General features: G+C 42.4%; 1 protein-coding gene across 1 annotated transcript in view; it reads left to right on the top strand.

Annotated features, from left to right (window-relative positions):
• LOC115172295 (transmembrane protein 121-like) overlaps positions 1 to 25976 on the top strand; it is an 82164-nt gene that overhangs the window by 54262 nt on the left and 1926 nt on the right. The window contains exons 2-3 of the mRNA XM_029729601.1: positions 19739 to 20798; positions 25676 to 25846. Coding sequence (XP_029585461.1) covers positions 20685 to 20798; positions 25676 to 25846 — 285 coding nt within the window. The 5' untranslated portion in view covers positions 19739 to 20684. The remainder of the gene's footprint in view (positions 1 to 19738; positions 20799 to 25675; positions 25847 to 25976) is intronic.

Below are 25976 nucleotides of genomic sequence, written 5' to 3'. Positions count from 1 at the left end.
ACCACTCCCATGAAGCGGACAATCTTTTGGAGCGAAGCGTTGTCAAGTGTAGGTGCCGGTTCTAGTCAAGGCGTACTATAAGGCCTACCTGTATGCAGTTGAGGTTGGAGGATCAGGTGGAAAGCATGGTCTGTCTGCACCGCATGCTATCAGTTTGGATGGCTGTCTGGATGCAGAATGCTCGCTGCCAACTGGGTAGCCTTTTTCTTCCTTACAAATACCGTAATTAATTTGCCAGTATAGGCTACATCTTCAGCCAATAATATTGAAGGCAGCGTGATGTTACAGCTATCTTTAGACATATAGCCAGTAGCCACCCAAAATTGCTAAGTAGCCTATTATTGTTCTGGCAATGTTGCCTCTGTAGTAGATGACTAAACTGTATATTTTATGGATAATATCAACATGGCCTACTCTGTTTTTGTGAGGCAAAAAACTGGAGAAAATAAAGCAAGTGCTTTCCGGTCTCTAATCTCTGGATATGACTTCCGGCAAAATGGTGGACTGAGTGGCTGCACATAGTCTGAATGTGTGTGCAAAAGCTCTTCAAAAACAATGTGTCATTTATTTTTACCCCCCACTAAACAGTTGAAATCAACAGTCTAACCATGTCAAACCAAGAAAATGATCTAATAAAAAGCATGAGCTGGCGCACACCCAAAGAAAATGATTTAGTGTAGAGATGGTGAATAAACTGTAAGCTGATAAAAACAGAGAGAGTCACACTCTATATGGATAACCTCCCGGTAATGTTTTTTTTACCCAATAAATTACTGGGAGGTTATACATATGGAGTGTGCGACTCCCTTTGTTTTTAAACCAAGAAAATTAAACAGAGATGGAGCAAGAAGTTCAGAAAGAGCCCATGGAAAGTCCTAGATCCACATCTCTGGTGGAGTATGAGTATGCTATGGCTATGGATTTCACGGCGAGCGGCAGTGATAAACAGAGCCTTGACGAGGCGAGCAATTTCCCACCTATGACACCGTCCAAAGGAGCCCACGTTCGGAAATTGACTAAACCTTATGAACCCAGTCATCCTCCGCTACTGTGTTGGCTGCTATCGCCGCACTCTCGGAAAGATTTGATACACAAGAAAAAAAGATAGAATACCTTGGTACGCAGATGACACAGAAGTGTGTGTTGATTGCCAGTCTTACCAAGGCAATGGAGTTCAATGCAGTGGAGGTGAAGGAATGTAAGCAGAAAGTCTCTACTTTGGAAAAACAAGTGTCTACCTTATGTACAGAAGTCAACGAGCTCAAGGAGCGGTCGAGAGAGCAGGACCAGTACAAAAGACTGTGGAACCTGAGAGTCAAACGAATGAGGGAGAAAATTAATGAAAACATCAGGGAGGTCGTGATACAGCTACTCAGAAGAGTAGTCCCGGAATGGTCACAGAAAATGGACGAGTATGTGGACACTGTATATCGCCTGGGAAAGAAGGACGGGAAGTGGACCCGCCTGGAGATCATACACTTTATTAAACGTCAGTACAGAGATGGCATATGGAAGATGTCCAAGTATTTTACTGTATTTCATTGTTTTAAAAGACAATGTGAAGCGGAAAGCTTTTCAATTTTGTAAAGGGCAAAAGGCCCATTCACTTTCTTACAAGAAACGAATTTGAGTGATGCTGTTGCCATCTTCTGGTCAAACCAGTGGGAAGACAAAATTCTGTTCAGTCATGGCTCTAACCGGTCCTAAGGTGTAGTCATATGTGTCAACCAATGCCCTGGGAAGGTAGTTACATTCAAAGCTGATGAGGACGGTCATTTGCTGGCTGTTGTGTTAAATGTTGAAGGGACCTTTTTTATTTTGATGAATATTTGTGGATACGATAATAGTAACCAAAACAAACTGTTGTTATTAAAAGTGACGCATGATATTTCTAAATATAAGGATCTTTATCTGGGGATTGCTGGGGATTTTAATTTGACACCAGATAAATGGCTTGATATAGGAGTGCTATATGTTTGGAAGGACAGAAATACAGATTTTAGCCAATTTTCATGGGTAAAACATAAATGGTAGCTGCGTCCAGAATAGATTTCTGGTGAGCAACACCTGAAATTATAAGATGTGTGTCTGATGTATCAAGTTCTAGTGCTCCTTTGACAGATCATTGTGTGATACAGTACAGCTTGTCTTGATGCCAGAAGTTAGGATAAAAAATCTGGAAGTTCATTGCAGACCTTTTGCATTATGAAGATTGTGGTAATGCTATTAAATATTTAATGCTGAAGATTAAGAATGATATGACTGTAACTAGCTATAGTAGTAGATGGAAAAACTTTACATTTGAATGAGTTTTTGTTACAGTTTAGTGAAACCAAGAGTAGGCAAAAGAGAGAATTTGAGGTTAAGTTGGTGTAGGACATTAGTGAATGCTGTAGTAGGATAATAATATCTGATAAAAACAAACATATCAGTTTATGGTCCAAGTTACAGCAGATGATCTATATCTTAAGAGCACAAGGTGCCTATGTAAGGTCACGAGACAGATGGATACAAGAAGGGGGGGAAACTATTCTTACTTTAGTGGTATATAAAAAAAGCGGTGTCGAGGTAGTTGAGGTAATTATGTACATGCAGGTATGGTTGTTAAAGTGGCTATGCATAGATAATAACAGAGAGTAGCAGCAGCGTTGGGGGTGGGGGTGGGGGGGTGCAAATAGTCTGGCTCTAACCAGAATAGAAAGAGGAGTGGGAGGCCCCTTTTGGATACAATTGTGAACTTTATCGAACAAAACATACATGTATTGTGTAACATAATGTCTTAGGAGTGTCATCTGATGAAGATCGTCAAAGGTTAGTTCTTCATTTAGCTGTGTTTTGGGTTTTATTGACACATGTCCTTGCTTGGAAAATGGCTGTGTGATTATTTTTGTCTATGTACTCTCCTAACATAATCTAATGTTTTGCTTTCGCTGTAAAGCCTTTTTGAAATCGGACAATGTGGTTACATCAAGGAGAAGTGTATCTTTAAAATGGTGTAAAATAGTTGTATGTTTGAGAAAGTTGAATTATGACATTTTGTTGTTTTTGAATTTGCCGCCCTGATATTTCACTGGCTGTGTCCCGCATGCTAGCGTTCCACGTAGCCCATAGAAGTTAAAGTCGGTTGCTTGAACCTTACCTCTTAAGCCCAATCTCAATGTGACCCGCCAGATTCAGAAGCTTGAAAACGCCATTAGAAAAAAAGCTTGAAAACCCCATTGAAAACCCCATTTGAGTTTTACCCAAAATCTGGAGACACAGAAACTACAATTGAACATAATTCATGATGGTTTATGTTTTATTTTAGTTTGTTTTGCAGTCAAAGTTAATAGTTTCAGTATACAGCAGTTTGAGTTTTTCAAACAAGTTTGTTAATTATTTTATTTCAGTTTACTAAATAGTTCTCATGATTAGTTTTCGTTTCAGTTTTCATTTACTATAATAACCTTGGTGGGGATGTTGCCTGTAATCCACTGCTTCTGGTTGGGGTATGTACGTACGGTCACTGTGGGGATGACATCATCGATGCACTTATTAATGAAGCCGGTGACTGATGTGGTAATCTCCTCAATGTTATCGAATGAATCCCAGAACATATTCCAGTCTGTGCTAGTGAAACAGTCATGTACAATAGATTAGCATCCGCTTCATCGGAAAACTTCCGTATTGAGTGCATCACTGGTACTTCCTGTTTGAGATTTTGCTTGTAAGCAAGAAGCAGGAGGAAAGAGTTATGGTCTGATTTTCCAAAGGTAGGGCAGCGGAGGGCCTTGTATGTGTTTCTGTGTGTGGAGAAAAAGTGATCAAGAGTTTTGTCACCTCTAGTTGCACAGATGACATCCTGGTAAAAATGAGGTAAAACAGATTTCAGTTTCCTTGCATTAAAATCACTGGCCATGAGAAATGCAACCTCTGGATGTGCATTTTATTGTTTGCTTATGGATCTATACAGCTTGTTGAGTGCGGTCTTAGTGCCACCATAGGTTTGTGGTGGTAAATAGATAGCTACAGTTTGTGGTGGTAAATAGAATGGTCTGCAGCTTATCATGAGGTATTCTAACTCAGGCGAGCAAAAACAACAGACTTCCACATTAGAGATCACACACCAGCTGCTGTTAACGAAGAGGCACACCCCTCCTCCCTTCGTCTTACCTGAGTCTGCCATCCGGTCTTGACGATGCATAGAAAAACCAGTGAGATGTATATTATTAATTTACAACGTTCAGCCTCAACTCTGAGAAACATAGAATATTACCGCTTTTCAGGTCCCGTTGATTGGATATTCTCGAATGGAGCTCATCCAGTTTGTTCTCCAGTGACTGCACAATAGAATAGAGGGCAATGGTGGTCTATTTGCTTGTCAACATAATCTCGTCAGGATGTCGCTTCATCTTTTGACCTCCGGGGATTAGGGCCTGGTCCGGAGTAAGTAGTACGGCCAGAGCTGCCGATTCATTGAAGTTAACATTTTCATCCAAATCGAGGTTAGTGATCACTGTTCTGATATCCAGAAGCTGTTGGAGGAGGAGACATTATGTACAAAAAAAGTTAAGCAGAATTGATCAGGAGCCCGTAAAATGGCTACTATCCAAAGACATCTTTGCATCTTCTCGCAGTATCGCTCAATGCTTTCTCCTTGGCTAAACTAGGCTCATGCCATGGAACATCCCTACAGGCTCCGGGCCATGGATCATCACTAGAGGCTTCATGCCATGGATCATCTCTACAGGCTTCGGACCATAGATTATCACTGGAGGCTTTTCTCGTGGAGCTGGAACAGGTCTCACCGGACTGGAGAGACGCACTGAGGACCGGGTGCTCAGAGCAGGCACCGGCCGTATTGGGCTATGGAGGCGCACTGGAGGGAGAGTGCGAGTAGCAGGCACAGGACGTACTGGGCTATGGAGGAGCACTGGAGGGAGAGTGCGAGAGGCAGGCACATGCTCACCACAATAAGCGAGGGGAGTTGGCTCAGGTCTCAGCCCTGGCCCCACCAAACTACCCGTGTGCCCCCCCCCAAAGAAAATTGGGGGGGCTGCCTCTTGTTCTTCCCCGGTAGGCTACGATACCTGGCCCCAAGTCCAGTTTCTCCTTTCCAGCCAATCCTCCGTCAACCAGGTATCCATCTCTGCCCGGGCACGCCGCTTGATCCAATCGTGGTAGGTAGTTCTGTAACGGGCGTCATATAAAGGGGACCAAGGCGCAGCGTGTTGAGTGCTCATCTTGAAGTTTAATGAAAAATCGAACACTTTACGAAATAAACAAAATGACAGCCGACAGTTCTGTCAGGTACTTAAATGAAACAGAAAACAACTACCCACGAAAACCAAGGGAAAAACAGGCTGCCTAAGTATGGCTTCCAATCAGAGACAACGATAGACAGCTGCCTCTGATTGGAAACCATACCCGGCCAAAACATAGAAAACAAAAACCTAGAATGCCCACCCCCTATCACACCCTGACCTAACTAAACAGAGAAAAAACAGCTCTCCTAGGTCAGAGCGTGTGTCTTATTGTCTCGGCTTTAGGCCTATATGTCACGGACACAAGGCATATGAACTAACAGGTCATAGAGCATACAACGCAATTATCACAACACAGGTTGTATTAAATGATGGCTTTTTCTTCTGGCTTGGCTTCCCCAGGGAATTTACCCATGCACTGCTACTGCCTCCCTTTTGTACACACCAAGCTTCCATTCCCCCTGTCACAAGGGAATTCCTGGTTGATTTAACTAGTAATCTTTTCTAGATGTGGCAAATTTTCACCTCCCACTTGATTACGAACGCACCATAACACTGCTAACCATCCATTGTAGAGCTGTATAAATGATTCATTGGAAGCACAAGACCTAGACCTAACAGTTTTACATACTGTGGAGTGTTTTATGATGTACAGTGCATTCGGAATGTTTTCAGACCCCTTGACTTTTTCCACATTTTGTTACATTACAGCCTTATTCTAAGATTGATTCAATTTGTTTCTCATCTACACACAATACCCCATAACGACAAAGCAAAAACAGTTGTTTTTTTATTTGTAGGACATTTATTAAAAATTTAAAACAGAAATACCTTATTTACATAAGTATTCAGACCCTTTGCTACAGTATGAGTCTCGAAACTGAGCTCAGGTGCATCCTGTTTCCATTGATCTTCTTGAGATGTTTCTACAACTTGGAGTCCATTTGTGGTAAATTCAATTCATTGGACATGATTTGGAAAGGCACACACCTGTCCATATAAGGTCCCATAGTTGACAGTGCATGTCAGAGCAAAAACCAAGCCATGAGGTTGAAGGAATTGGGGAAGGGTACCAAAGAAGTTCTTCAGCATTGAAGGTCCCCAAGAACGCAGTGGCCTCCATCACTCTTAAATGGAAAAAGTTTGGAACTACCGAGACTCATCTAGAGCTGGCCGCCCGGCCAAACTGAGCAATCGGGGGAGAAGGGCCATCGTCAGGGAGGTGACCAAGAACCCGATGGTCACTCTGACAAAGCACCAGAGTTCCTCTGTGGAGATGGGAGAACCTTCCAGAAGGACAACCATCTATCCAGCACTGCACCAATCAGGCCTTTATGGTAGTGGCCAGACAGAAGCCACTCTTCAGTAAAAGGCACATGACAGCCCGCTTAGAGTTTGCAAAAAGGCATCTAAAGAACTCTCAGGCCATGAGAAACAAGATTCTCTGGTCTGATGAAACCAAGATTGAACTCTTTGGCCTAAATAAGAAGCGTCACGTTTGGAGGTGGTGGCAGCATCATGCTGTGGGGATGTTTTTCAGCGGCAGGGACTGGGAGACTAGTCAGATTAATGGAGCAAAGTGCAGAGATCCTTGATGAAAACCTGCTCCAGAGCGCTCAGGCCTGCAGACTGGGGTGAAGGTTCACCTTCCAACAGGACAACGACCCTAAGCACACAGCCAAGACAACGTGGCTTCGGGACAAGTCTCTGAATGTCCTTGAGTGGCCCAGCCAGAGCCCGGAATCGGGAAACCAGATCTAACATCTCTGGAGAGACCTGAAAATAGCTGTGCAGCAACGCTCCCCATCCAACTTGACAGAGCTTCAGAAGCTCTGCAGAGAAGAATGGGAGAAACTCCCCAAATACAGGTGTGCCAAGCTTGTAGCGTCATACCCAAGAAGAGTCAAGGCTGTAATCGCTGCCAAAGGTGCTTCAACAAAGTACTGAGTAAAGGGTCTGAATATTTATGTAAATGTGATATTTCAGTTTTCTATTTTTAATACATTTGCAAAAATCGAAACCTTGATGGCCCTCAAAGAATTTCACTGGACTTTATGCAAACTGGAAACCACATATCCTGAGGCTGCATTTATTGTAGCTGGGGATTTTAACAAAGCAAATCTGAGGACTAGGCTGCCAAAATTCTATCAACATGTTGACTGTCTTACTCGCGCTACTAAGACTCTCGACCATCGCTATTCAAACTTCCGGGTTGCTTACAAGGCCCTCCCCCGCCCTCCTTTCGGCAAATCTGAACATGACTCCATCTTACTCCTCCCGTTCTATAGGCAGAAACTCAAACCGGAAGTGCCCGTGCTTCGTACTATTCAACGCTGGTCTGACCAATTGGAATCCATGCTTCAGGATTGTTTTGATCACGTGGACTGGGATATGTTCCGGGTAGCGTGCGAAAATAATCTAGACACACACACATACACGGATACAGTGACTGAGTTCATAAGGAAGTATATAGGAGATGTAGTACCCACTGTGACTATTAAAACCTACCCTAACCAGAAACTGTGGATAGATGGTAGCATTCGCACGAAACTGAAAGCGCGAACCACCACATTTAACAATGGCAAGGCGACTGGTAATATGGCAGAATATAAACAGTGTAGTTATTCACTCTGCAAGGCAATCAAACAAACTCAATGTCAGTATAGCGATAAAGGGGAGTCGCAATTCAACGGCACAGACACGCGACGTATGTGGCAGGGACTACAGACAATCCCGGATTACAAAAGGAAAACCAGCCACATTGCCGAGACTAACGTCTTGCTTCCGGATAAGCTAAACATTCCTCGCACGCTTTGAGGATAACACAGTGCCTCCGACGTGGTCCGCTACCCAGTCTGTTGTCCCCAAATGCTTCAAGATGGCCACCATTGTTCCTGTAACCAAGAAGGCAAAGGTAACTGAACTTAATGACTATTGCCCTGTAGCACTCACCTCTGTCATCATGAAGTGCTTTGAGAGACTAGTCAAGGATCATATCACCTCTACCTTACCTGCCACCGTAGACACACTTCAATTTGCTTACCGCCCCAATACATTCACAGACGATGCAATCTCCATCACTCTGCACACAGCTCTATCCCATCTGGACAAGAGGAATACCTATGTAAGAATGCTGTTTATTGACCATAGCTCAGCATTGAACACCATAGTACCCTCCAAGCTCATCATTAAGCTTGAGGCCCTGGGTCTGAACCCCGCTCTGTGCAACTGGGTCCTGGACTTCCTGATGGGGCGCCCCCAGGTGGTGAAGGTAGGAAACATCACCTACACTCAGCTGATAATCAACACTGGGTCCCCACAAGGGTGCGTGGTCAGCCCCCTCCTGTATTCCCTGTTCACCCATGACTGCGTGGCCAAGCACGCCTCCAACTCAATCATCAAGTTTGCAGAAGACACAACAGTAGTAGGCTTGAATACCAACGATGACGAGACGGCCTACAGGGAGGAGGTGAGGGCTCTGGGAGTGTGGTACCTGGAAAACAACCTCTCACTCAACGTCAACAAAACAAAGGAGATGATTGTGGACTTCAGGAAACAGCAGAGGGTGCACCACCCTATCTACATCAACAGGACCGCAGTGGAGAAGGTAGAAAGTTTCAAGTTCCTTGGCGTACACATCACTGACAAACTGAAATGGACAACCTACACAGATAATGTGGTGAAGAAGGCACAACAGAGCCTCTTCAACCTCAGGAGGCAAAAAAAATGTGGCTTGTCAACTAAAACCCTCACAAATTTTTACAGATGCACTATTGAAAGCATCCTGTCGGGCTGTATCACCACCTGGTACGGCAACAGGACCGCCCGATACCGCAAGGCTCTCCAGAGGGTGGTGCGGTCTGCCCAACACATTTTCCGGGGGCAAACTACACGCCCTCCAGGACACCTACAGCACCCGATGTCACACGAAGGCCAAAAAGATCATCAAGGACATCAAGCACCCGAGCCACTGCCTGTTCACCCCAACTATCATCCAGAAGGTGAGGTCAGTACAGGTGCATCAACGCTGGGACCAAGAGACTGAAAAACAGCTTCTATCTCAAGGCCATCAGACTGTTAAACAGCCATCACTAGCACATTAGAGGCTGCTGCCTATAGGCATAGACTAGTAATCACAAGTTTGGAGGGTACTCTGGTATTAAATGCTGAGCTGTAGTCAATGAACAGCGTTCTTACATAGGTATTCCTCTTGTCCAGATGGGTTAGGGCAGTGTGCAGTGTGATGGCGATTGCGTCGTCTGTGGACCTATTGGATCGGAAAGCAAATTGGAGTGGGTCTAGGGTGTCAGGTAGGGTGGAGGTGATATGGTCCTTGACTAGTCTCTCAAAGCACTTCATGATGACGGAAGTGAGTGCTACAGGGCGGTAGTCATTTAGCTCAGTTACCTTAGCTTTCATGGGAACAGGAACAATGGTGGCCCTCTTGAAGCAAGTGGGGACAGCAGACGGATAAGGATTGATTGAATATGTCTGTAAACACACCAGCCAGCTGGTCTGCGCATGCTCTGAGGACGTGGCCGGGGATGCCGTCTGGGCCTGCAGCCTTGCGAGGGTTAACACGTTTAAATGTTTTACTCACGTTGGCTGCATTTTTCGTAGTATAACTTCAGTGCCTTGTTGCAAACAGGATGCATTTATTTGAGAAAAAAAAGTCTGTACAAGCTTCCTTCTTTTCACTCTGTCATTAATATTAGTATTGTGGAGTAACTACAATGTTGTTGATCCATTCTCAGTTATCTCCTATCACAGCCATTAAACTCTGTAACTCTTTTAAAATCACCATTGGCATCATGAAATCCCTGAGCGGTTGCCTTCCTCTCCGGCAACTTATGTTAGTTAGGAAAGGCGCCTGTATCTTTGTAGTGACTGGGTGTATTGATACACCATCCAAAGTGTAATTAATAACTGCACCATGTTCAGAGGGATATTTAATGTCTGCTTTCTTTTTTACCCATCTACCAATAGGTGCCCTTCTTTGCGAACCATTGGAAAACCTCCCTGGTCTTTGTGGTTGAATCTGTGCTTGAAATTCACTGCTCAACCGAGGGGACCTTTCTGTACAGATACAGTAAATGTGTGGGGTACAGAGATGGGGTAGTCATTTAAAAATCAGGTTAAACACTATAATTGAACACAGAGGGAGTCCATGCAACTTATTATGTGACTTGTTAAGCACATTTTGACTCCTGAACTTATTTAGGCTTGCCATAACAAAAGGGTTGAATACTTATTCACTTAATTTGTAAAGATTTCTGAAAATATAATTCCACTTTGACGTCATGGGGTATTGTGTGTAGATCAGTCACACAACATCTCAATTGAACCCATTTTAAATTCAGGCTGTAACACAACAAAATTAGGAAAAAGACAAGGGGTGGGAATACTTTCTGAAGGTACTGTATGATAGATGTGCGATGAGAGCTTTCGTATCCAAGCAGTTTTTTTGCCGTAATTGCAAAAAGTATGGCCGTGTATCAAGTAGGGTAGAGTTTGAAGTGGCAAAGGTCATGGCTGTACAGCAGGTCTCCTACATAGAGGCACGCAAAATAGTTGCAGGATTGAGTGGAGCTGAAGATATGGCAGTGGATGCACCCTAGACTGTGGAAATTCAGAGGGTCATTCAACAGTTGATGGACACTGACATGCTGATCATGAAGAAGATGGATTTTGTGGCATTTATTGCGCATGTGATTAATTGTACTCCCCAAACAAACAAAGAAGTCCAAGAAACTGTCCATAATTGTATCTGCGGCTGAAAGGTTCTTGGGTCTCCTGGCCGAAACATCGCAAGGAATACTGTCCGAAGTTGCTCTTCCTTCTCAGGCCACAGAGCCTGTAGGGTTCAGAGTTGACATTTGAATCTGACTAAAGGAGTACATAGATTTTTGTTTTTGTTTCTTTGTCTTTTGTTAATTATTTGCGAACAATATGGGTGTATCCATTTTTTTTATCTCATGCTGTATACTACCCCGTACAGTGGGTGCCGGCATGCACCTTTAATGTATGTTTGTGGACCGCCATAATACCATAGATGAAGAAAAAGTTGGCTTGTGACCATGTTTCCCATGTTTACCCTGGAAGTGTTTGTGCATGCATCCGCAATGTAAGATGGGGCTTTAATTGTTGGGGATTGTAATATGATGATTAATGCATGCTACTGAAACCTTGCTGGTGTTGGTTATCTTGTTACATCTGTAACGTATTTGTTCTGTCGCCAGCTGTAGCATTGTGTACCTGTTTAACTAATACATATCGTCTTGCCATTTAATGTGATATTGCATGGTTGTATTTAGTATTATGAGTATGAGGTGCATCTTACTCATGCTGAAAGAGTGTGTGTTATATGCCAGCTGAAATGAGTAGAATATTCTAGATGGCCTGGTGCTATGCACACTTGATTTATGGCCTGTCAGATAAGATCTCTACCTGCCTGGAGAAAGAGGGTCAGTAATTAGCCTCTCTCTCTGCTGAAGTGTTTACATGTTGTTTGTAGTAATGTGTGAATAGGTCGATGTTCCTGCACAGCTATGCTATCGAGGCTATGTACAGTTCCTGTTGTACTGCTACGTTATCAATGTTACTATTATGCATATGCTATTTCCTTTTTTGATTAAGTGTGTGTGGTGAGGATGTAGATCAAGAAAGTCCTGAACTTAGAAGCATCCCTACTGTTCTTGCCTGACAGCCTGTAACGAGTCAGAACCTTAACAATCAGCATTAAGTACATAGCTGGTGAGGGCATCCAAAGCCAACCGCTGTGTGTGTGTGTGTGTGTGTGTGTGTGTGTGTGTGTGTGTGTGTGTGTGTGTGTGTGTGTGTGTGTGTCGGTGTGTGTGTGTGTGTGTGTCGGTGTGTGTGTGTGTGTGTGTCGGTGCGAGCCCCACAACCACTTGAACAGACACACAACATCAGTCTGACCTTTTCAGAGTGGCTCCACTGACACGTGTGTGTGTGTGACTGAAATCCCCAAGTGTTTGGTCTACTCTTGCGGCATTCAAATCAACCACTACACACACACACCACAGTGTCTTTTAAGAATGCATGAGCAATGAAACATTGAACAGCAATTACCATCTAAATATATTTTAGAAGGTAGAAGTTAGTCTGTTATGTGCTCATTGAAAATGTATGACTGTCTGCAGCGGAACGTGGAATGCAGATGATCCCTAACGTTAACAGTTTAAGAAACAGTGTTTGCGACGAGAAACTGTCTAGTTAGTTTTTCATTTGCATGGCCTGTTTATATGGATGCCTTTAAAGGTGAAAATACTGTAGTATCTTGATTCAATTAAATAAACTGTCTGATGCTTTTAAAAGTCAATAAACATGACTGACTTATCACAGAGGAGACTACACGCACATGTGCGTACGTGGGTGTGTGAAAATTGGTTGCCGGGTAAATCCATGACCTCAATAACTTTTCGACAGCACCCTTTTTGATTTGAATGAAACCTCTATACATACATATGTGCCCTTTGTGGGAGTGTTCAGGAAGTGACTTTCTGAACCTGAATTCTAAAACATTCAACAGAAAATGGTGCCTTTTCCATACTCCTCCATACCATGAGTTATCGATGTCTTCATCACTGGAAAAGATAAACGGTTGAGATTGATGTAATTTAGAAGCTTACAAACAGGGTAGTGAAACTATTTGATCATTTGGGGAAAACTTTTTTTATGTATTAGTTTTTTATGCTTTAAAGCTGCAATATGTGAATTTTTGGGTGACCATCTGTCATTCTCATTGAAAGCAAGTCTAAGAAGTGGTAGATCTGTTCTATGTAAGCTTTTTCTTTGCTTCCAGTTTTGTATACCAGCTTCAAACAGCTGAAAATCCATTATTTCTGGTTATTGAAAATATATTTCACACCGGTTTAGATGGTACAATGATGCTCTACACATTGGTTGTTTTGTCACACAAACTGAAATTGAATTTTGCCAACCAGGAAATGGCAGAGAGATTTCTGCATATATCACCTTTAACGTCAATTACCTAAAATGCATGAACACCCTTTTTTTTATATATATTTGCATAATTGTATTTAGACCCTGATTTACATAATCTAAGGTTGAGACAACATGCTCTTAATTACATGGAATAAATTGTAATAACATGTTAAAAATAATTTTTAAAAGGTGGGTGGTGGTCCACACATCAGAGAATGTTGATTTGAATGGGAATATTTGTTGTTTTAAATTACACTGTCAATCCTCTATAGTAAACCTATTGAAGTCATAGAAATATAAATACTAGAATATACATGACCATTTAAACTGACATTCAACTGTGGGTGGGCTGGTGGTAGATTTTATGGTAGTAATTAGAAGTTAACATTTCAATTCAATTTCAATGGTGTACCAGCTAGTGATCTGAAGGGATATGTCCATTCTAGGAGTTATATTTCTATATTTTAAATGGCACCCACCCTGTATTCAAGATCATGTTGTACCTCAACCGATCGCTTGCACAACACAAAAATCTCAGATGATGTGAAGTAGAGTCTAAGCTACAACGTATGTGAATATGAAAAACATCTGGGTTCATTCGTTTTTCGATCATTTACGTTCAAAAACTATTAAAATAGTTTGACAACACTGTACGCTTTTAAAATATATCATACTCAACCGTTTATATTTTCCAGTGATGAAGTCATGGCTGCCTCATGGTACGGTGGGGTACAGTGCATTTGGAAAGTATTCAGACCCATTGACTTTTTACACATTTTGTTATGTTACAGCCTTATTCAAAAATTGATTAAATAAAACATTTTCCTCATCAATTTACACACAATACACATAAAGACAAGGCGAAAACAGGTGTAACCCTCTCACCAGGCTCGAATTTGACTCTCACGATATTAGCTTATGTAGAGTATCCCAACAGCATGGGATGTTAGGTGAGAAGGACATCTCCAATAAGAATTCCTATTGTAAACTATCTAGGGTGATGACAAATAGGGTATTAACTTCAGATGGAATGATTATAGATTTTTGTTATTGTATAAGGATATACTTTCCCATGCATTAAATTAAATTGAAACAGTAAATGACTCCACCAAGGCAACATACATAAGGTTCAAGATGTGTATTATTACATTTTCAAAGCACCAAATCAAAAGAAATAAAAATAATAATCCCCAATGAGTCGTGCACAACCCATGACCAAATTATTTTGAGTTTACTTAACCCGTTGGCGCGCGTTGGAGCAAAAAAAAATTATGACACACATAAAGTCCCGAAGCACCCCACCGTTGTGGTTACTCACTGCTTGTAGATATTCCCTCAGTGAAGTTTGGCAGTTCCTTGCAGGTTTCCTCACAAGATCCACAGCAAGCACAGCTATCAATGCAGACAGTACTCTTTAGCAGTAACCAATATCCCATGGGAACATGAACTCGTTAATCTTCCCCAAGCAATTCTCTCTCGGTGTCACACGATGCTAGGCTAGGCTAGGCTAACCTGGCAAATACCTCGAAGATGAGATGGTAGCTTCAGTCTTTACTAAGTCTTTCTTAACGAAATTATAACAACTCTCTTATAAAATAAAATTGGTATTTCCTTTCAAAACTCGGTAGGTATGGGTTTTGTTCTATTTGTATCGTCTTCTGTTATAATTCTTCTTCACCAACGGTCATGCAACGCCAGGGTTGTGGGTTCGATTCCCACGGGGGACCAGTACGGAAGGAAAAAAAATGTATGAAATGTATGCAATGTAAGTCGCTCTGGATAAGAGCGTCTGCTAAATGACTAAAAATGTCATAATGTAAAGTCCATCCTTTTCTCAACATCTCTCTCCCTCGATTTCTTTCCCAGGCCTCCCGTTAACCAGGTCAACTCCCATTGGCCACAGCTTAACAAGCGACCTTATTGGTCAAAACTTAAACTTAAAAGTAAACCAACCTATTCACTTATACGTTAAATAAATATTTCTTCAAAAGAAATGCATTAACAACATTACAATTCGGGAGCAATTCAATCACCTTTTAAATCTAATACCAAATTAATCATTACAAATAAACTCACTACAAGAATTAACTCAATACTTGGTTCTAACAAGAATATTACACAGGTTTAAAAAAAAATTGGCCAATGTATTAAACATAAAAAATAAACACCTTATTGGTCAAAACTTAAACTTAAAAGTAAACCAACCTATTCACTTATACATTAAATAAATATTTTCTAACCAAACATAGAGAATAATAAGGATCTCTACGGTCAGGGTGTGACACTTATTTACATAAGTTTTCAGACCTTTTGCTATGAGACTAGAAATTGAGCTCAGGTGCATCCTGTGTCCATTGATCATCCTTGAGATGTGTCTACAACTTGATTGGAGTACACCTGTGGTAAATTAAATTGATTGGACTTGATTTGGAAAGGCACACACCTGTCTATATAAGGTCTTACAGTTGACAGTGCATGTCAGAGCAAAAACCAAGCCATGAGGTTGAAGGAATTGTCTGTAGAGCTCTAAGACAGGATTGTGTCGAGGCACAGATCTGGGGAAGGGTACCAAAACATTTCTGCAGAATTAAAGATCCCTCAGAACACATTGGCCTCCGTCATTCTGAAATTGAAGAAGTTTGGAACCACCAAGACTCTTCCTAGAGCTGACCGCTCAGTCAAACTGAGCAATCGGGAGAGAAGGGCCTTGATCAGGCAAGTGACCAAGAATCCGATGGTCACTTTGACAGAGTTCGTTTATCGGGAGAACCTTCCAGAAGGACAACCATCTCTGCAGCACTCCACCAATCAGGCCTTTATGGTAGTGAGCCAGACGGAAGCCACTCCTCAGTAAAAGGCACATGACAGCCGCTTGGAGTTTGCAAAAATGAACCTAAATGACTCTCAGGCCATGAGAAACAAGATTCTCTGGTCAGATGAAACCAAGATTGAACTCTTTGGCATGAATGTCAAGTGTCACGTCTGGAGGAAACCTGGCACCATCCCTACAGTGAAGCATGTTGGTGGCAGCATCATGCTGTGGGGATGTTTTTTAGAGGCAGGGACTGGGAGACTAGTTGGGATCAAGGGAAAGATGAACAGAGCAAAGTATAGCGAGATCCTTGATGAAAACCTGCTCCAGAGCACTCAGGACTTCACACTGGGGCGAAGGTTCACCTTCCAACGGGACAATGACCCTAAGCACACAGCCAAGACAACACAGGAGTGGCTTCAGGACAAGTCTCTGAATGTCCTTGAGTGGTCCAGCTAGAGCCCAGACTTGAACCCAATCTAACATCTCTGAACAGACCTTAAAATAGCTGTGCAGCGACACTCCCTATCCAACCTGACAGAGCTTGATAGGATCTGCAGAGAATAATGGGAGAAACTCCCCAAATGTTTTATTTTTATTTTTTTATTTCACCTTTATTTAACCAGGTAGGCAAGTTGAGAACAAGTTCTCATTTACAAATGCAGGTGTGCCAAGCTTGTGGCGTCATACCCAAGAAGACTCGAGGCTGTAATAGCTGCCAAAGGTGCTTCAACAAAGTACTGAGTTAAAGGGTCTGAATACTTATGTAAATGTGATATTTCAGGTGTTTATTTGTAATAAATGTGCAAAATTTGAAGAAAAAAAACTGTTTTTGCTTCGTTATTATGGGGTATTGGGTATAGATTGATTAGGGTGGGGGAAACAATTTAATACATTTTTGAATAGGGCTGTTACGTAACAGAATGTGGAATGTCAAGGGGTCTGAATGCTTTCCGAAGGCACTGTAGGTCAATTTTGTGCGTATTTTGTCATTCAGGTCAAAAACATCACATTCTGACCAAGTTTTGTATAAATCAAAAAGATACTGTCAAAAAGTGATACAATTCAAATGGATTTACCCTGCTATGATGCTATATACTGCTCTGCCACATCCTCTCTCTGACCCCCATGTGTCCTGCCATTTTAATTAAACTGCTGATTTAAAACCTCAGCCCAAAAACCCTCACAACACAGCACAGTACTAGAGAGAGAGGGAGATGTCAACCCACTAAAGCGGATTAACACAGGCGTATATTTGCAATTCAGCTAAATGGAAATTTCACAGGATACATATATGTTGTGTGTGTGTATCCACTGCATTCTGTATATGTGGTTATCTTTATAACATTAATACAAGTCATACTAATGCCCTCTTCTGTAACAGTGTGAGATCACAGGAGTTTAGACACAGGAGCCCACAAGCAATGATTTATATGAACAGCAGAATATTGATGGGGCGCTGTGTTGAAGCCACCGTGCCTCCATCTTGGCACTCCCCCACCAGTTTAAAAAAGATTTTGAAAGCTATGGAAATGCATTTATGTTCATGTTTGCCATATTTATATTATTACAGACACCTTAATGCATACTTTTTGATTATATTATGTGAGCTAAACATACATTTATGGAATGCAAAAAATATATTATGGAATGAAAATATATATGAAAACATTTTCCTTAAAGTACATTTTTTTTAGATGACTAATGTTGCTGTCCCCACTACAGCAACAATTTCATTGATTCAATGTAATTTCATTGAAATAATGTAGAATTCCATTCATTTCTATGGAGAACTGCTCCGACCGGTGGCTCCAAAGCCTTCAATGGCCAATACAGATGGCCGGCGTTATGGGCCTGGCCCGTCCTACCATACGTCCTTCCCCATCCAAATAAAAAATTGAAATGTTGATCATTTATTTGACCAAGAAGCGGGCCGACAGAAAGACACATCAATCTCAGAGAAAGCATCCAAGCAAGTGAAACAGCACCCCTCTGTCTCAGTATGTGTAGACCATGTATCTGATGCTGTCTGGACAAAAAGAGTATGGCATGTTTCAGCAGAGAGGAACAGGCAAAGCGAGAGGGCTCACTCTCATCAGAATCTGTCCAGAATAAGCCCAATGCGTTTCCGTGGGCTTAATATGTAGAACTAAGCGTGTCACCTGCCTTCCTGCCTTTGGGACAACAACTCCCGGAGACATGAGCATCTCGTCATTATGTACAGGTCTCTGGTTTCAAGCAGCCAATTGGGAAAGGAATGTTGGTGTGTGCTCAGGGCACTGTTCGGATGCTGGCTTCCCCTAAAGTAAATTGATGTTTTGCCAAAATTATAGAATTACTCATGTCTAAATAAAATCATTCAAAATACTTCACCAGAGAACATGACTTAGCCACAGAGGAACATTAGCTTCTTAAAAAAAATGACTGTGGATTGTTTCAAATCACAAGCATGAAGCCGGAGGTCAATAATCAGCTAGGCCTATTGCCACGCGGGCTTCCCAATAGGTAAAGGCCTAACTGATTATTAACTTGCAGCTGTCAGTGAAAAGCATCTAACATATGTGTGCAGATAACGTGTCTTGAATTTGATTTTAAATGTTGAGACAAGAAGAAGGGTGGCTAGGATATAGCACGACTCTCTCCAGAATGCGTGCACTCAGCTCTCCAGAAAGCGCTCAGCTGTCTCCCACCAATTCTTGCATGTTCATTGTTTCATTTTGTGAATTGTTTGCCTTTTGATTGTTGATTTTGGATCAATTCCTCATTACATATGTCACCAGTAGGCCTAGTAGATGTACCGTTAATCCCCGTCATTTGGTTACATTAATTTCTGTTAATGCATGTATTAATTACAGTCATTTACCGTTCTCATTTTTGGAGTGGAAACAATGTTTGCAGAGAAACAAGTTTTATTATTTAACGAGTTTTGTACATTTTTTCATTGTCTTTTGTTTGGAGTGCTCCATGTGACCGATGAGGATGGGAGCGCACGGGCCTGAGCATATATAGAAGTACATGGCCTGCTGCGCACAAATGTAGGAAAGTGCCTATTTGGGGATGTCTGATTTCTGACTGTCTTAACTCACCACGTCCACCACAAATAAGCTGAGCTCTCAGTACTTTTTAATTCACCTCACACGGGAAGTCAATTAATTCCGTTTTTTTTAAAATCTATTGCGAATGATAATAGTTCCTCACAGTATTTTAAAAATCTTTCCAACACTCTCCCGGCCTCCATAATCAACAAACCTCCCATATAACCCATATATCCAGTGAAAACATCATAAAATACCTGTACATTTTTCCCTGGTGTGTCAATGTGTCCATATAGCAGAGACTGAGGCTCTCGCATTTGTTGAATTTTAACTTTGAGATTTCTATCATTTTAATTCAGATTTTTATGATTAACTTCATGACAATGATATTGAGAAACAAAAATGTTATTATTGAAATTAAACTGTTCCACAAAAATGTTAATTTGAAAATCATAACTGGCACACAGATCGGTAGAAATGTAGAATAAATTGTAAACTTCCCCAAACTTGAAACTCACACCAAGGAAGTTCTGTGAAAAAATTAAAATGCCCATCCAACTGATTAGTTCTGGCACCAGCCCTGCCAATACATAGCATCAGCAATCCAGGGTTTATATACATAATTGGCAACAACACAGTTTGTGCTAAGCTAACCCCTTTTTCTCTTCTCTCTTCCCCAGACTCCACAAACTGGCGTATCACAGGAACTACACATCACTCTCAGAGGTCCGTCTCATCAACAGTGGGTGGAACTCCATTCTCTCCTCATTGGTAGATCCACTTTAGAAGACCTTTCCCTGATACCTTTGGAAAATTGAAGCAAGCACTCACATTGTCTTCAGGAAATGTACTATTGTTGTTGTTGTACTATGCTAGTCCATGCTGCTAAAAGATGCTGACTCACATGATCAGTTGCCACCAATGACGTGGTCCTTCCATGAGGACTCGGCCACTACAAAGTCTGCAACTGAAGATATATGGTTTTGTCATTTTCCTATGGAGCAATAAACCCCAACTGCTATATTACTGAGAGGATTCCAGAGTTATGGAGCCTCAGAGGTGTGTTGTGAGGCCTTGATCACGGCAGTAGCTGACAGCAGTAGCACATCAGACTCAATGGAACTGCGCTGAGAGAGTGGATGCACCAGTCTGTATGGCTTAAACAGACCATAATCTATCAATGCAATTCTCCTAACCTGGATTCGTTCCATTGCCCTCCTGGTCCTAAGAGTGTTGTCTTTCTCAAACGCATCGATGGGGGACCCATTGCGTCATGCTAAGGAGTGGGAGTGCATTTTCCCAATAATGTAAAAAAAATTGGAACGTAGGCTATTTGTTACCCTAATAAGGATTGATGAGATACACTTGACATTTGCCCCAAAAATAACTTAATAAGAAAACTGTAAAGTAGGACAACAAGTGCAGTTGGACTACAAGTGCAATATAACTACAAGAGCACTAGGACTACAAGCATAATAGGATTACAAAAAAGTGTAATAGGACTACAACAGGTCCATTGTACCACAAGTGCAATAGGACTACAAATGCAGTAGAACAACATCACTTTTTTTGTAGGACTACAACAGGAAGTTCAGTTCAGCAGAACTACAACCCCCATTGCCCACCATGGTGTTGCCGCAGCCAGACAAACGCCACGTGTGCCTGACCACCATGGTGATCATGACCAGCATGGCCTTCATGGACGCCTATCTGGTAGAGCAGAACCAGGGGCCCAGGAAGGTAAGAGGCCATTTAGTTCTTATCCTTTGTAAAGCTGTTGGGTCAGATGCTTTACTGCGCAGTCGAAGTTGCCCCTCCCTTGCATGCTTGACTCACCTGGGACAACTTTAGAGATTCCTGTTTTTCTACAGTTAAAGTACTACAATAGCTACGCGGCTGTTGTTTAACATAGAAGTCAACCTATTTCCTGTAGCCTCAAAATGATTCAATTTTTTGTTTCAAGTAATAAAGTTATTTTCGATTTCTACTTCAAATGGAGCAGACTTTATTAGTAATATTAAATCATTTGAAATAATGTCAATCAAATAAGTTGACTCACCCACATAAGTATATATCTGGATGCACATGTATCAACTTTGAAACATGGTTTTCTATGTTTGGGCTAATTGAAGCCATTAGCTGTAGCTATCTGAGCACATAGCGCGTGGTAATTGTCTACAATTCACACATCCCATATAGATGGCAACAATTAGCAAAACACCGCTAGGCATCTCTTTCCCTCCAACCATTCTGTTGTTCTTTGAGCAGAATTGCTGCATGATTTTTTGGAACAGCTGGGACACTTCTTTCGGCTATGAACCCAGTGTGAACTGACAGGAATTAGCCCATTGGTTGTTGCGTTGCCTCGCCTGACCAGGGGAACACAACTACTGGGCTCGTTCCTCTGCCCAGGCTTTGCTGACGCTTGCCAGATCTTACAACGCCTGGATAGGTCCAGTATTTTACTTATAAGCTAAACACATCATATGTTATAGCAATATGTCAGTATGTCAGAATATGTCAGAAATAATGGAGTGCAAAGGAGCTAAATAAATAAATAAATATAGTAGGGGAAGAGGTAGTTGTTTGGGCTAAATTATAGATGGGCTATGAACAGGTGCAGTGATCTGTGAGCTGCTCTGACAGCTGGTGCTTAAAGCTAGTGAGGGAGATAAGTGTTTCCAGTTTCAGAGATTTTTGTAGTTCGTTCCAGTCATTGGAAGCAGAGAACTGGAAGGAGAGACGGCCAAAGGAGGAATTGGCTTTGGGGGTGACCAGAGAGATATACCTGCTGGAGCACGTGCTACAGGTGGGTGTTGCTATGGTGACCAGTGAGCTGAGATAAGGGTGGACTTTACCTAGCAGGGTCTTGTAGATGACCTGGAGCCAGTGGGTTTGGCGACGAGTATGACGCGAGGGCCAGCCAACGAGAGCGTACAGGTCGCAGTGGTGGGTAGTATATGGGGCTTTGGTGACAAAACGGATGGCACTGTGATAGACTGCATCCAGTTTATTGAGTAGGGTATTGGAGGCTATTTTGTAAATTACATCGCCGAAGTTGAGGATCGGTAGGATGGTCAGTTTTACGAGGGTATGTTTGACAGCATGAGTGAAGGATGCTTTGTTGCGAAATAGGAAGCCATTTCTAGATTTAACTTTGGATTGGAGATGTTTGATGTGAGTCTGGAAGGAGAGTTTACAGTCTAACCAGACACCTAGGTATTTGAAGTTGTCCATATATTCTAAGTCAGAACAGTCCAGAGTAGTGATGCTGGACGGGTAGGTGCAGGCAGCGATCGGTTGAAGAGCATGCATTTAGTTTTACTTGTATTTAAGAGCAGTTGGAGAGAGCAAGAGCGACATCATTGATGTATACAGAGAAAAGAGTTGGCCCAAGAATTGAACCCTGTGGCACCCCCATAGAGACTGCCAGAGGCCCGATGACATAGCACTTAAAGTAACATATCATACTAAATATAACATTTAGTAAATATAACATGTTTGGTTGATCAGCCTGGTCTCAGAGCAAAACATGTTATATTTACTAAATCCGTGCCACTCCATTTAGTATGATATGTTACTTTACGTTGGGTTGCATTACATTGGCCTATGTAAATCCTGAACACTCAAATTAAGATGATTTGTTACGTTTGGTATGACAGTAGGTTACTTAAGGCAAAAATGAAAGGAGGGTTGTTGATCGGGTGGTTGAGTAGATGTATAATGCAAAAGTCTAGCAACACAAAGGTTGCTTGTTTGAATCTCATCACAGACAACATTATCAACTTTGCAATGACTTACTACTTTTTAGCTACTTTGCAACTACTTAGTACGTTAGGTAACGCTTCCCCTAACTCTAACCTTAACCTTAACCCTAACTTTAACCCATAACCTAACATAGCATATCATGCTAAAGCAGTCAATCGTATTAAATCATACTAAAGCAGTCAAACATAATATATCATACTAAAAGAATCGGAACGTAATATGTCATACTAAAGCAGTTGAATGTAGCATATCATACTAAACAGTCAATAACGATACTGGGCGAGGCCCAGATGCAGACATGGAAGGCAGATGGTTCGAGTCTCTAAAATGTATTATAAACAAAGCAAGACAGGTCATTGACAGGCAAAAGATCATAAACCAGGTCAGAGTCCAGGAGGTACAGAGTGGCAGGCAGGCTTGAGGTCAGGGCAGGCTGAATGGTCAGGCAGGCGGGCTCAGTGTCAGGTCAGGCAAAGCTCAGAACCGGGAGGACTAGAAAAACAGAGATATGGAAAAAGCAAGAGCACGGAAAAACACGCTGGTTGACTTGACAAGACGAACTGGCAACAGACAAACAGAGAAAACAGGTATAAATACACAGGGGAGGATGAGGAAGATGGGCGACACCTGGAGGGGGGTAGAGACAAGCACAAAGACAAACAGATCAGGGTGTGACACAGTCGAACGTAGCATATCATACTGAAGCAGTCGAACATGGCATATCATACTAAAGCAGTCGAACGTAGCATATCAAACTAAAGCAGTCGAACATGGCATATCATACTTGTGCAGTTGAACATAGCATATCATTCTAAAGCAGTTGAACGTAGCATATCATACTAAAGCAGTCAAACGTAATATACTGCTCAAAAAAATAAAGGGAACACTTAAACAAAACAATGTAACTCCAAGTCAATCACACTTCTGTGAAATCAAACTGTCCACTTAGAAAGCAACACTGATTGACAATAAATTTCACATGCTGTTGTGCAAAAGGAATAGACAACAGGTGGAAATTATAGGCAATTAGCAAGACACCCCCAATAAAGGAGTGGTTCTGCAGGTGGTAACCATAGACCACTTCTCAGTTCCTATGCTTCCTGGCTGATGTTTTGGTCACTTTTGAATGCTGGCGGTGCTTTCACTCTAGTGGTAGCATGAGACGGAGTCTACGACCCACACAAGTGGCTCAGGTAGTGTAGCTCATCCAGGATGGCACATCAATGCGAGCTGTGGCAAGAAGGTTTGCTGTGTCTGTCAGTGTAGTGTCCAGAGCATGGAGGCGATTCCAGGAGACAGGCCAGTACATCAGGAGACGTGGAGGAGGCCATAGGAGGGCAACAACCCAGCAGCAGGACCGCTACCTCCGCCTTTGTGCAAGGAGGAGCACTGCCAGAGCCCTGCAAAATGACCTCCTCCAGGCCACAAATGTGCATGTGTCTGCTCAAACGGTCAGAAACAGACTCCATGAGGGTGGTATGAGGGCCCGACGTCCACAGGTGGGGGTTGTGCTTACAGCCCAACACCGTGCAGGACGTTTGGCATTTGCCAGAGAACACCAAGATTGGCAAATTCGCCACTGGCGCCCTGTGCTCTTCACAGATGAAAGCAGGTTCACACTGAGCACATGTGACAGACGTGACAGTCTGGAGACGCCGTGGAGAACGTTCTGCTGCCTGCAACATCCTCCAGCATGACCGGTTTGGCGGTGGGTCAGTCATGGTGTGGGGTGGCATTTCTTTGGGGGGCCGCACAGCTCCCCATGTGCTCGCCAGAGGTAGCCTGACTGTCATTAGGTACCGAGATGAGATCCTCAGACCCCTTGTGAGACCATATGCTGGTGCGGTTGGCCCTGTGTTCCTCCTAATGCAAGACAATGCTAGACCTCATGTGGCTGGAGTGTGTCAGCAGTTCCTGCAAGAGGAAGGCATTGATGCTATGGACTGGCCCACCCGTTCCCCAGACCTGAATCCAATTGAGCACATCTGGGACATCATGTCTCGCTCCATCCACCAACGCCACGTTGCACCACAGACTGTCCAGGAGTTGGAGGATGCTTTAGTCCAGGTCTGGGAAGAGATCCCTCAGGAGACCATCCGCCACCTCATCAGGAGCATGCCCAGACATTGTAGGGAGGTCATATAGGCATGTGGAGGCCACACACACTACTGAGCCTCATTTTGACTTGTTTTAAGGACATTACATCAAAGTTGGATCAGCCTGTAGTGTGGTTTTCCACTTTAATTTTGAGTGTAACTCCAAATCCAGACCTCCATTGGTTGATAAATTGGATTTCCATTGATTATTTTTGTGTGATTTTGTTGTCAGCACATTCAACTATGTAAAGATAAAAGTATTTAATAAGATTATTTCATTCATTCAGATCTAGGATGTGTTATTTTAGTGTTCCCTTTATTTTTTGGAGCAGTGTATATCATACTATACGTATAAGACGTAGGATGCTATATGTCCTACAATTCGTATTATAATGTGCGACTGCTATTACATTGTGACACAGGTGGCACAGGTGGCACGGGTTTCAGTAAAATATGTGTTTGACTAGGTTGGGATGATGCATGCAGTGTCTGAGCAGGGGAATGCTCAGCTATACATCACTAATAAGTCCAACAGTAGATGCACCAATCGCAGACTCTAGCTTTGAATTACACTTAAAAAACATAGTTTTTTACCTAGTGATTTTACTGTTTTGATATCCTTTGTGGTTTGACATCTCTTTCCTTGTCTCCCAATTGTTTATTTTATATTTCCTTTAATGTATTGTTTAACTGTAACAACTGTTACAATTCTAAATGCACGTTACGTAAATAAAGTATGGTATTTATTTGTAGATCGGAGTGTGCATCATCGTGCTGGTGGGAGACATCTGTTTCCTCATCGTGCTGCGCTACGTGGCAGTGTGGGTCGGGGCTGAGGTGAAGACCGCCAAACGCGGCTACGCCATGATACTCTGGTTCCTCTACATCTTCGTCCTGGAGATCAAGCTCTACTTCGTATTCCAGGTAGGTAACCTAGACGTTAGACAGGTAGGCCAGAAACCAGAGGGTTGCCGGTTTGAATCCTAGCACCGACTATGGAAAATCTGGTGGGGGGCAGGCCGGGAACCGAAGGGTTGCTGGCATCAGTCTCCCA

This window comes from Salmo trutta, chromosome 33 (genome assembly GCF_901001165.1).
Source record: "Salmo trutta chromosome 33, fSalTru1.1, whole genome shotgun sequence".
In the NCBI taxonomy this organism is placed as follows: Eukaryota; Metazoa; Chordata; class Actinopteri; order Salmoniformes; family Salmonidae; genus Salmo; species Salmo trutta.
The sequence above is the reverse complement of the archived record's forward strand: the minus strand, read 5'-3'. Positions and strand labels throughout refer to the sequence as shown.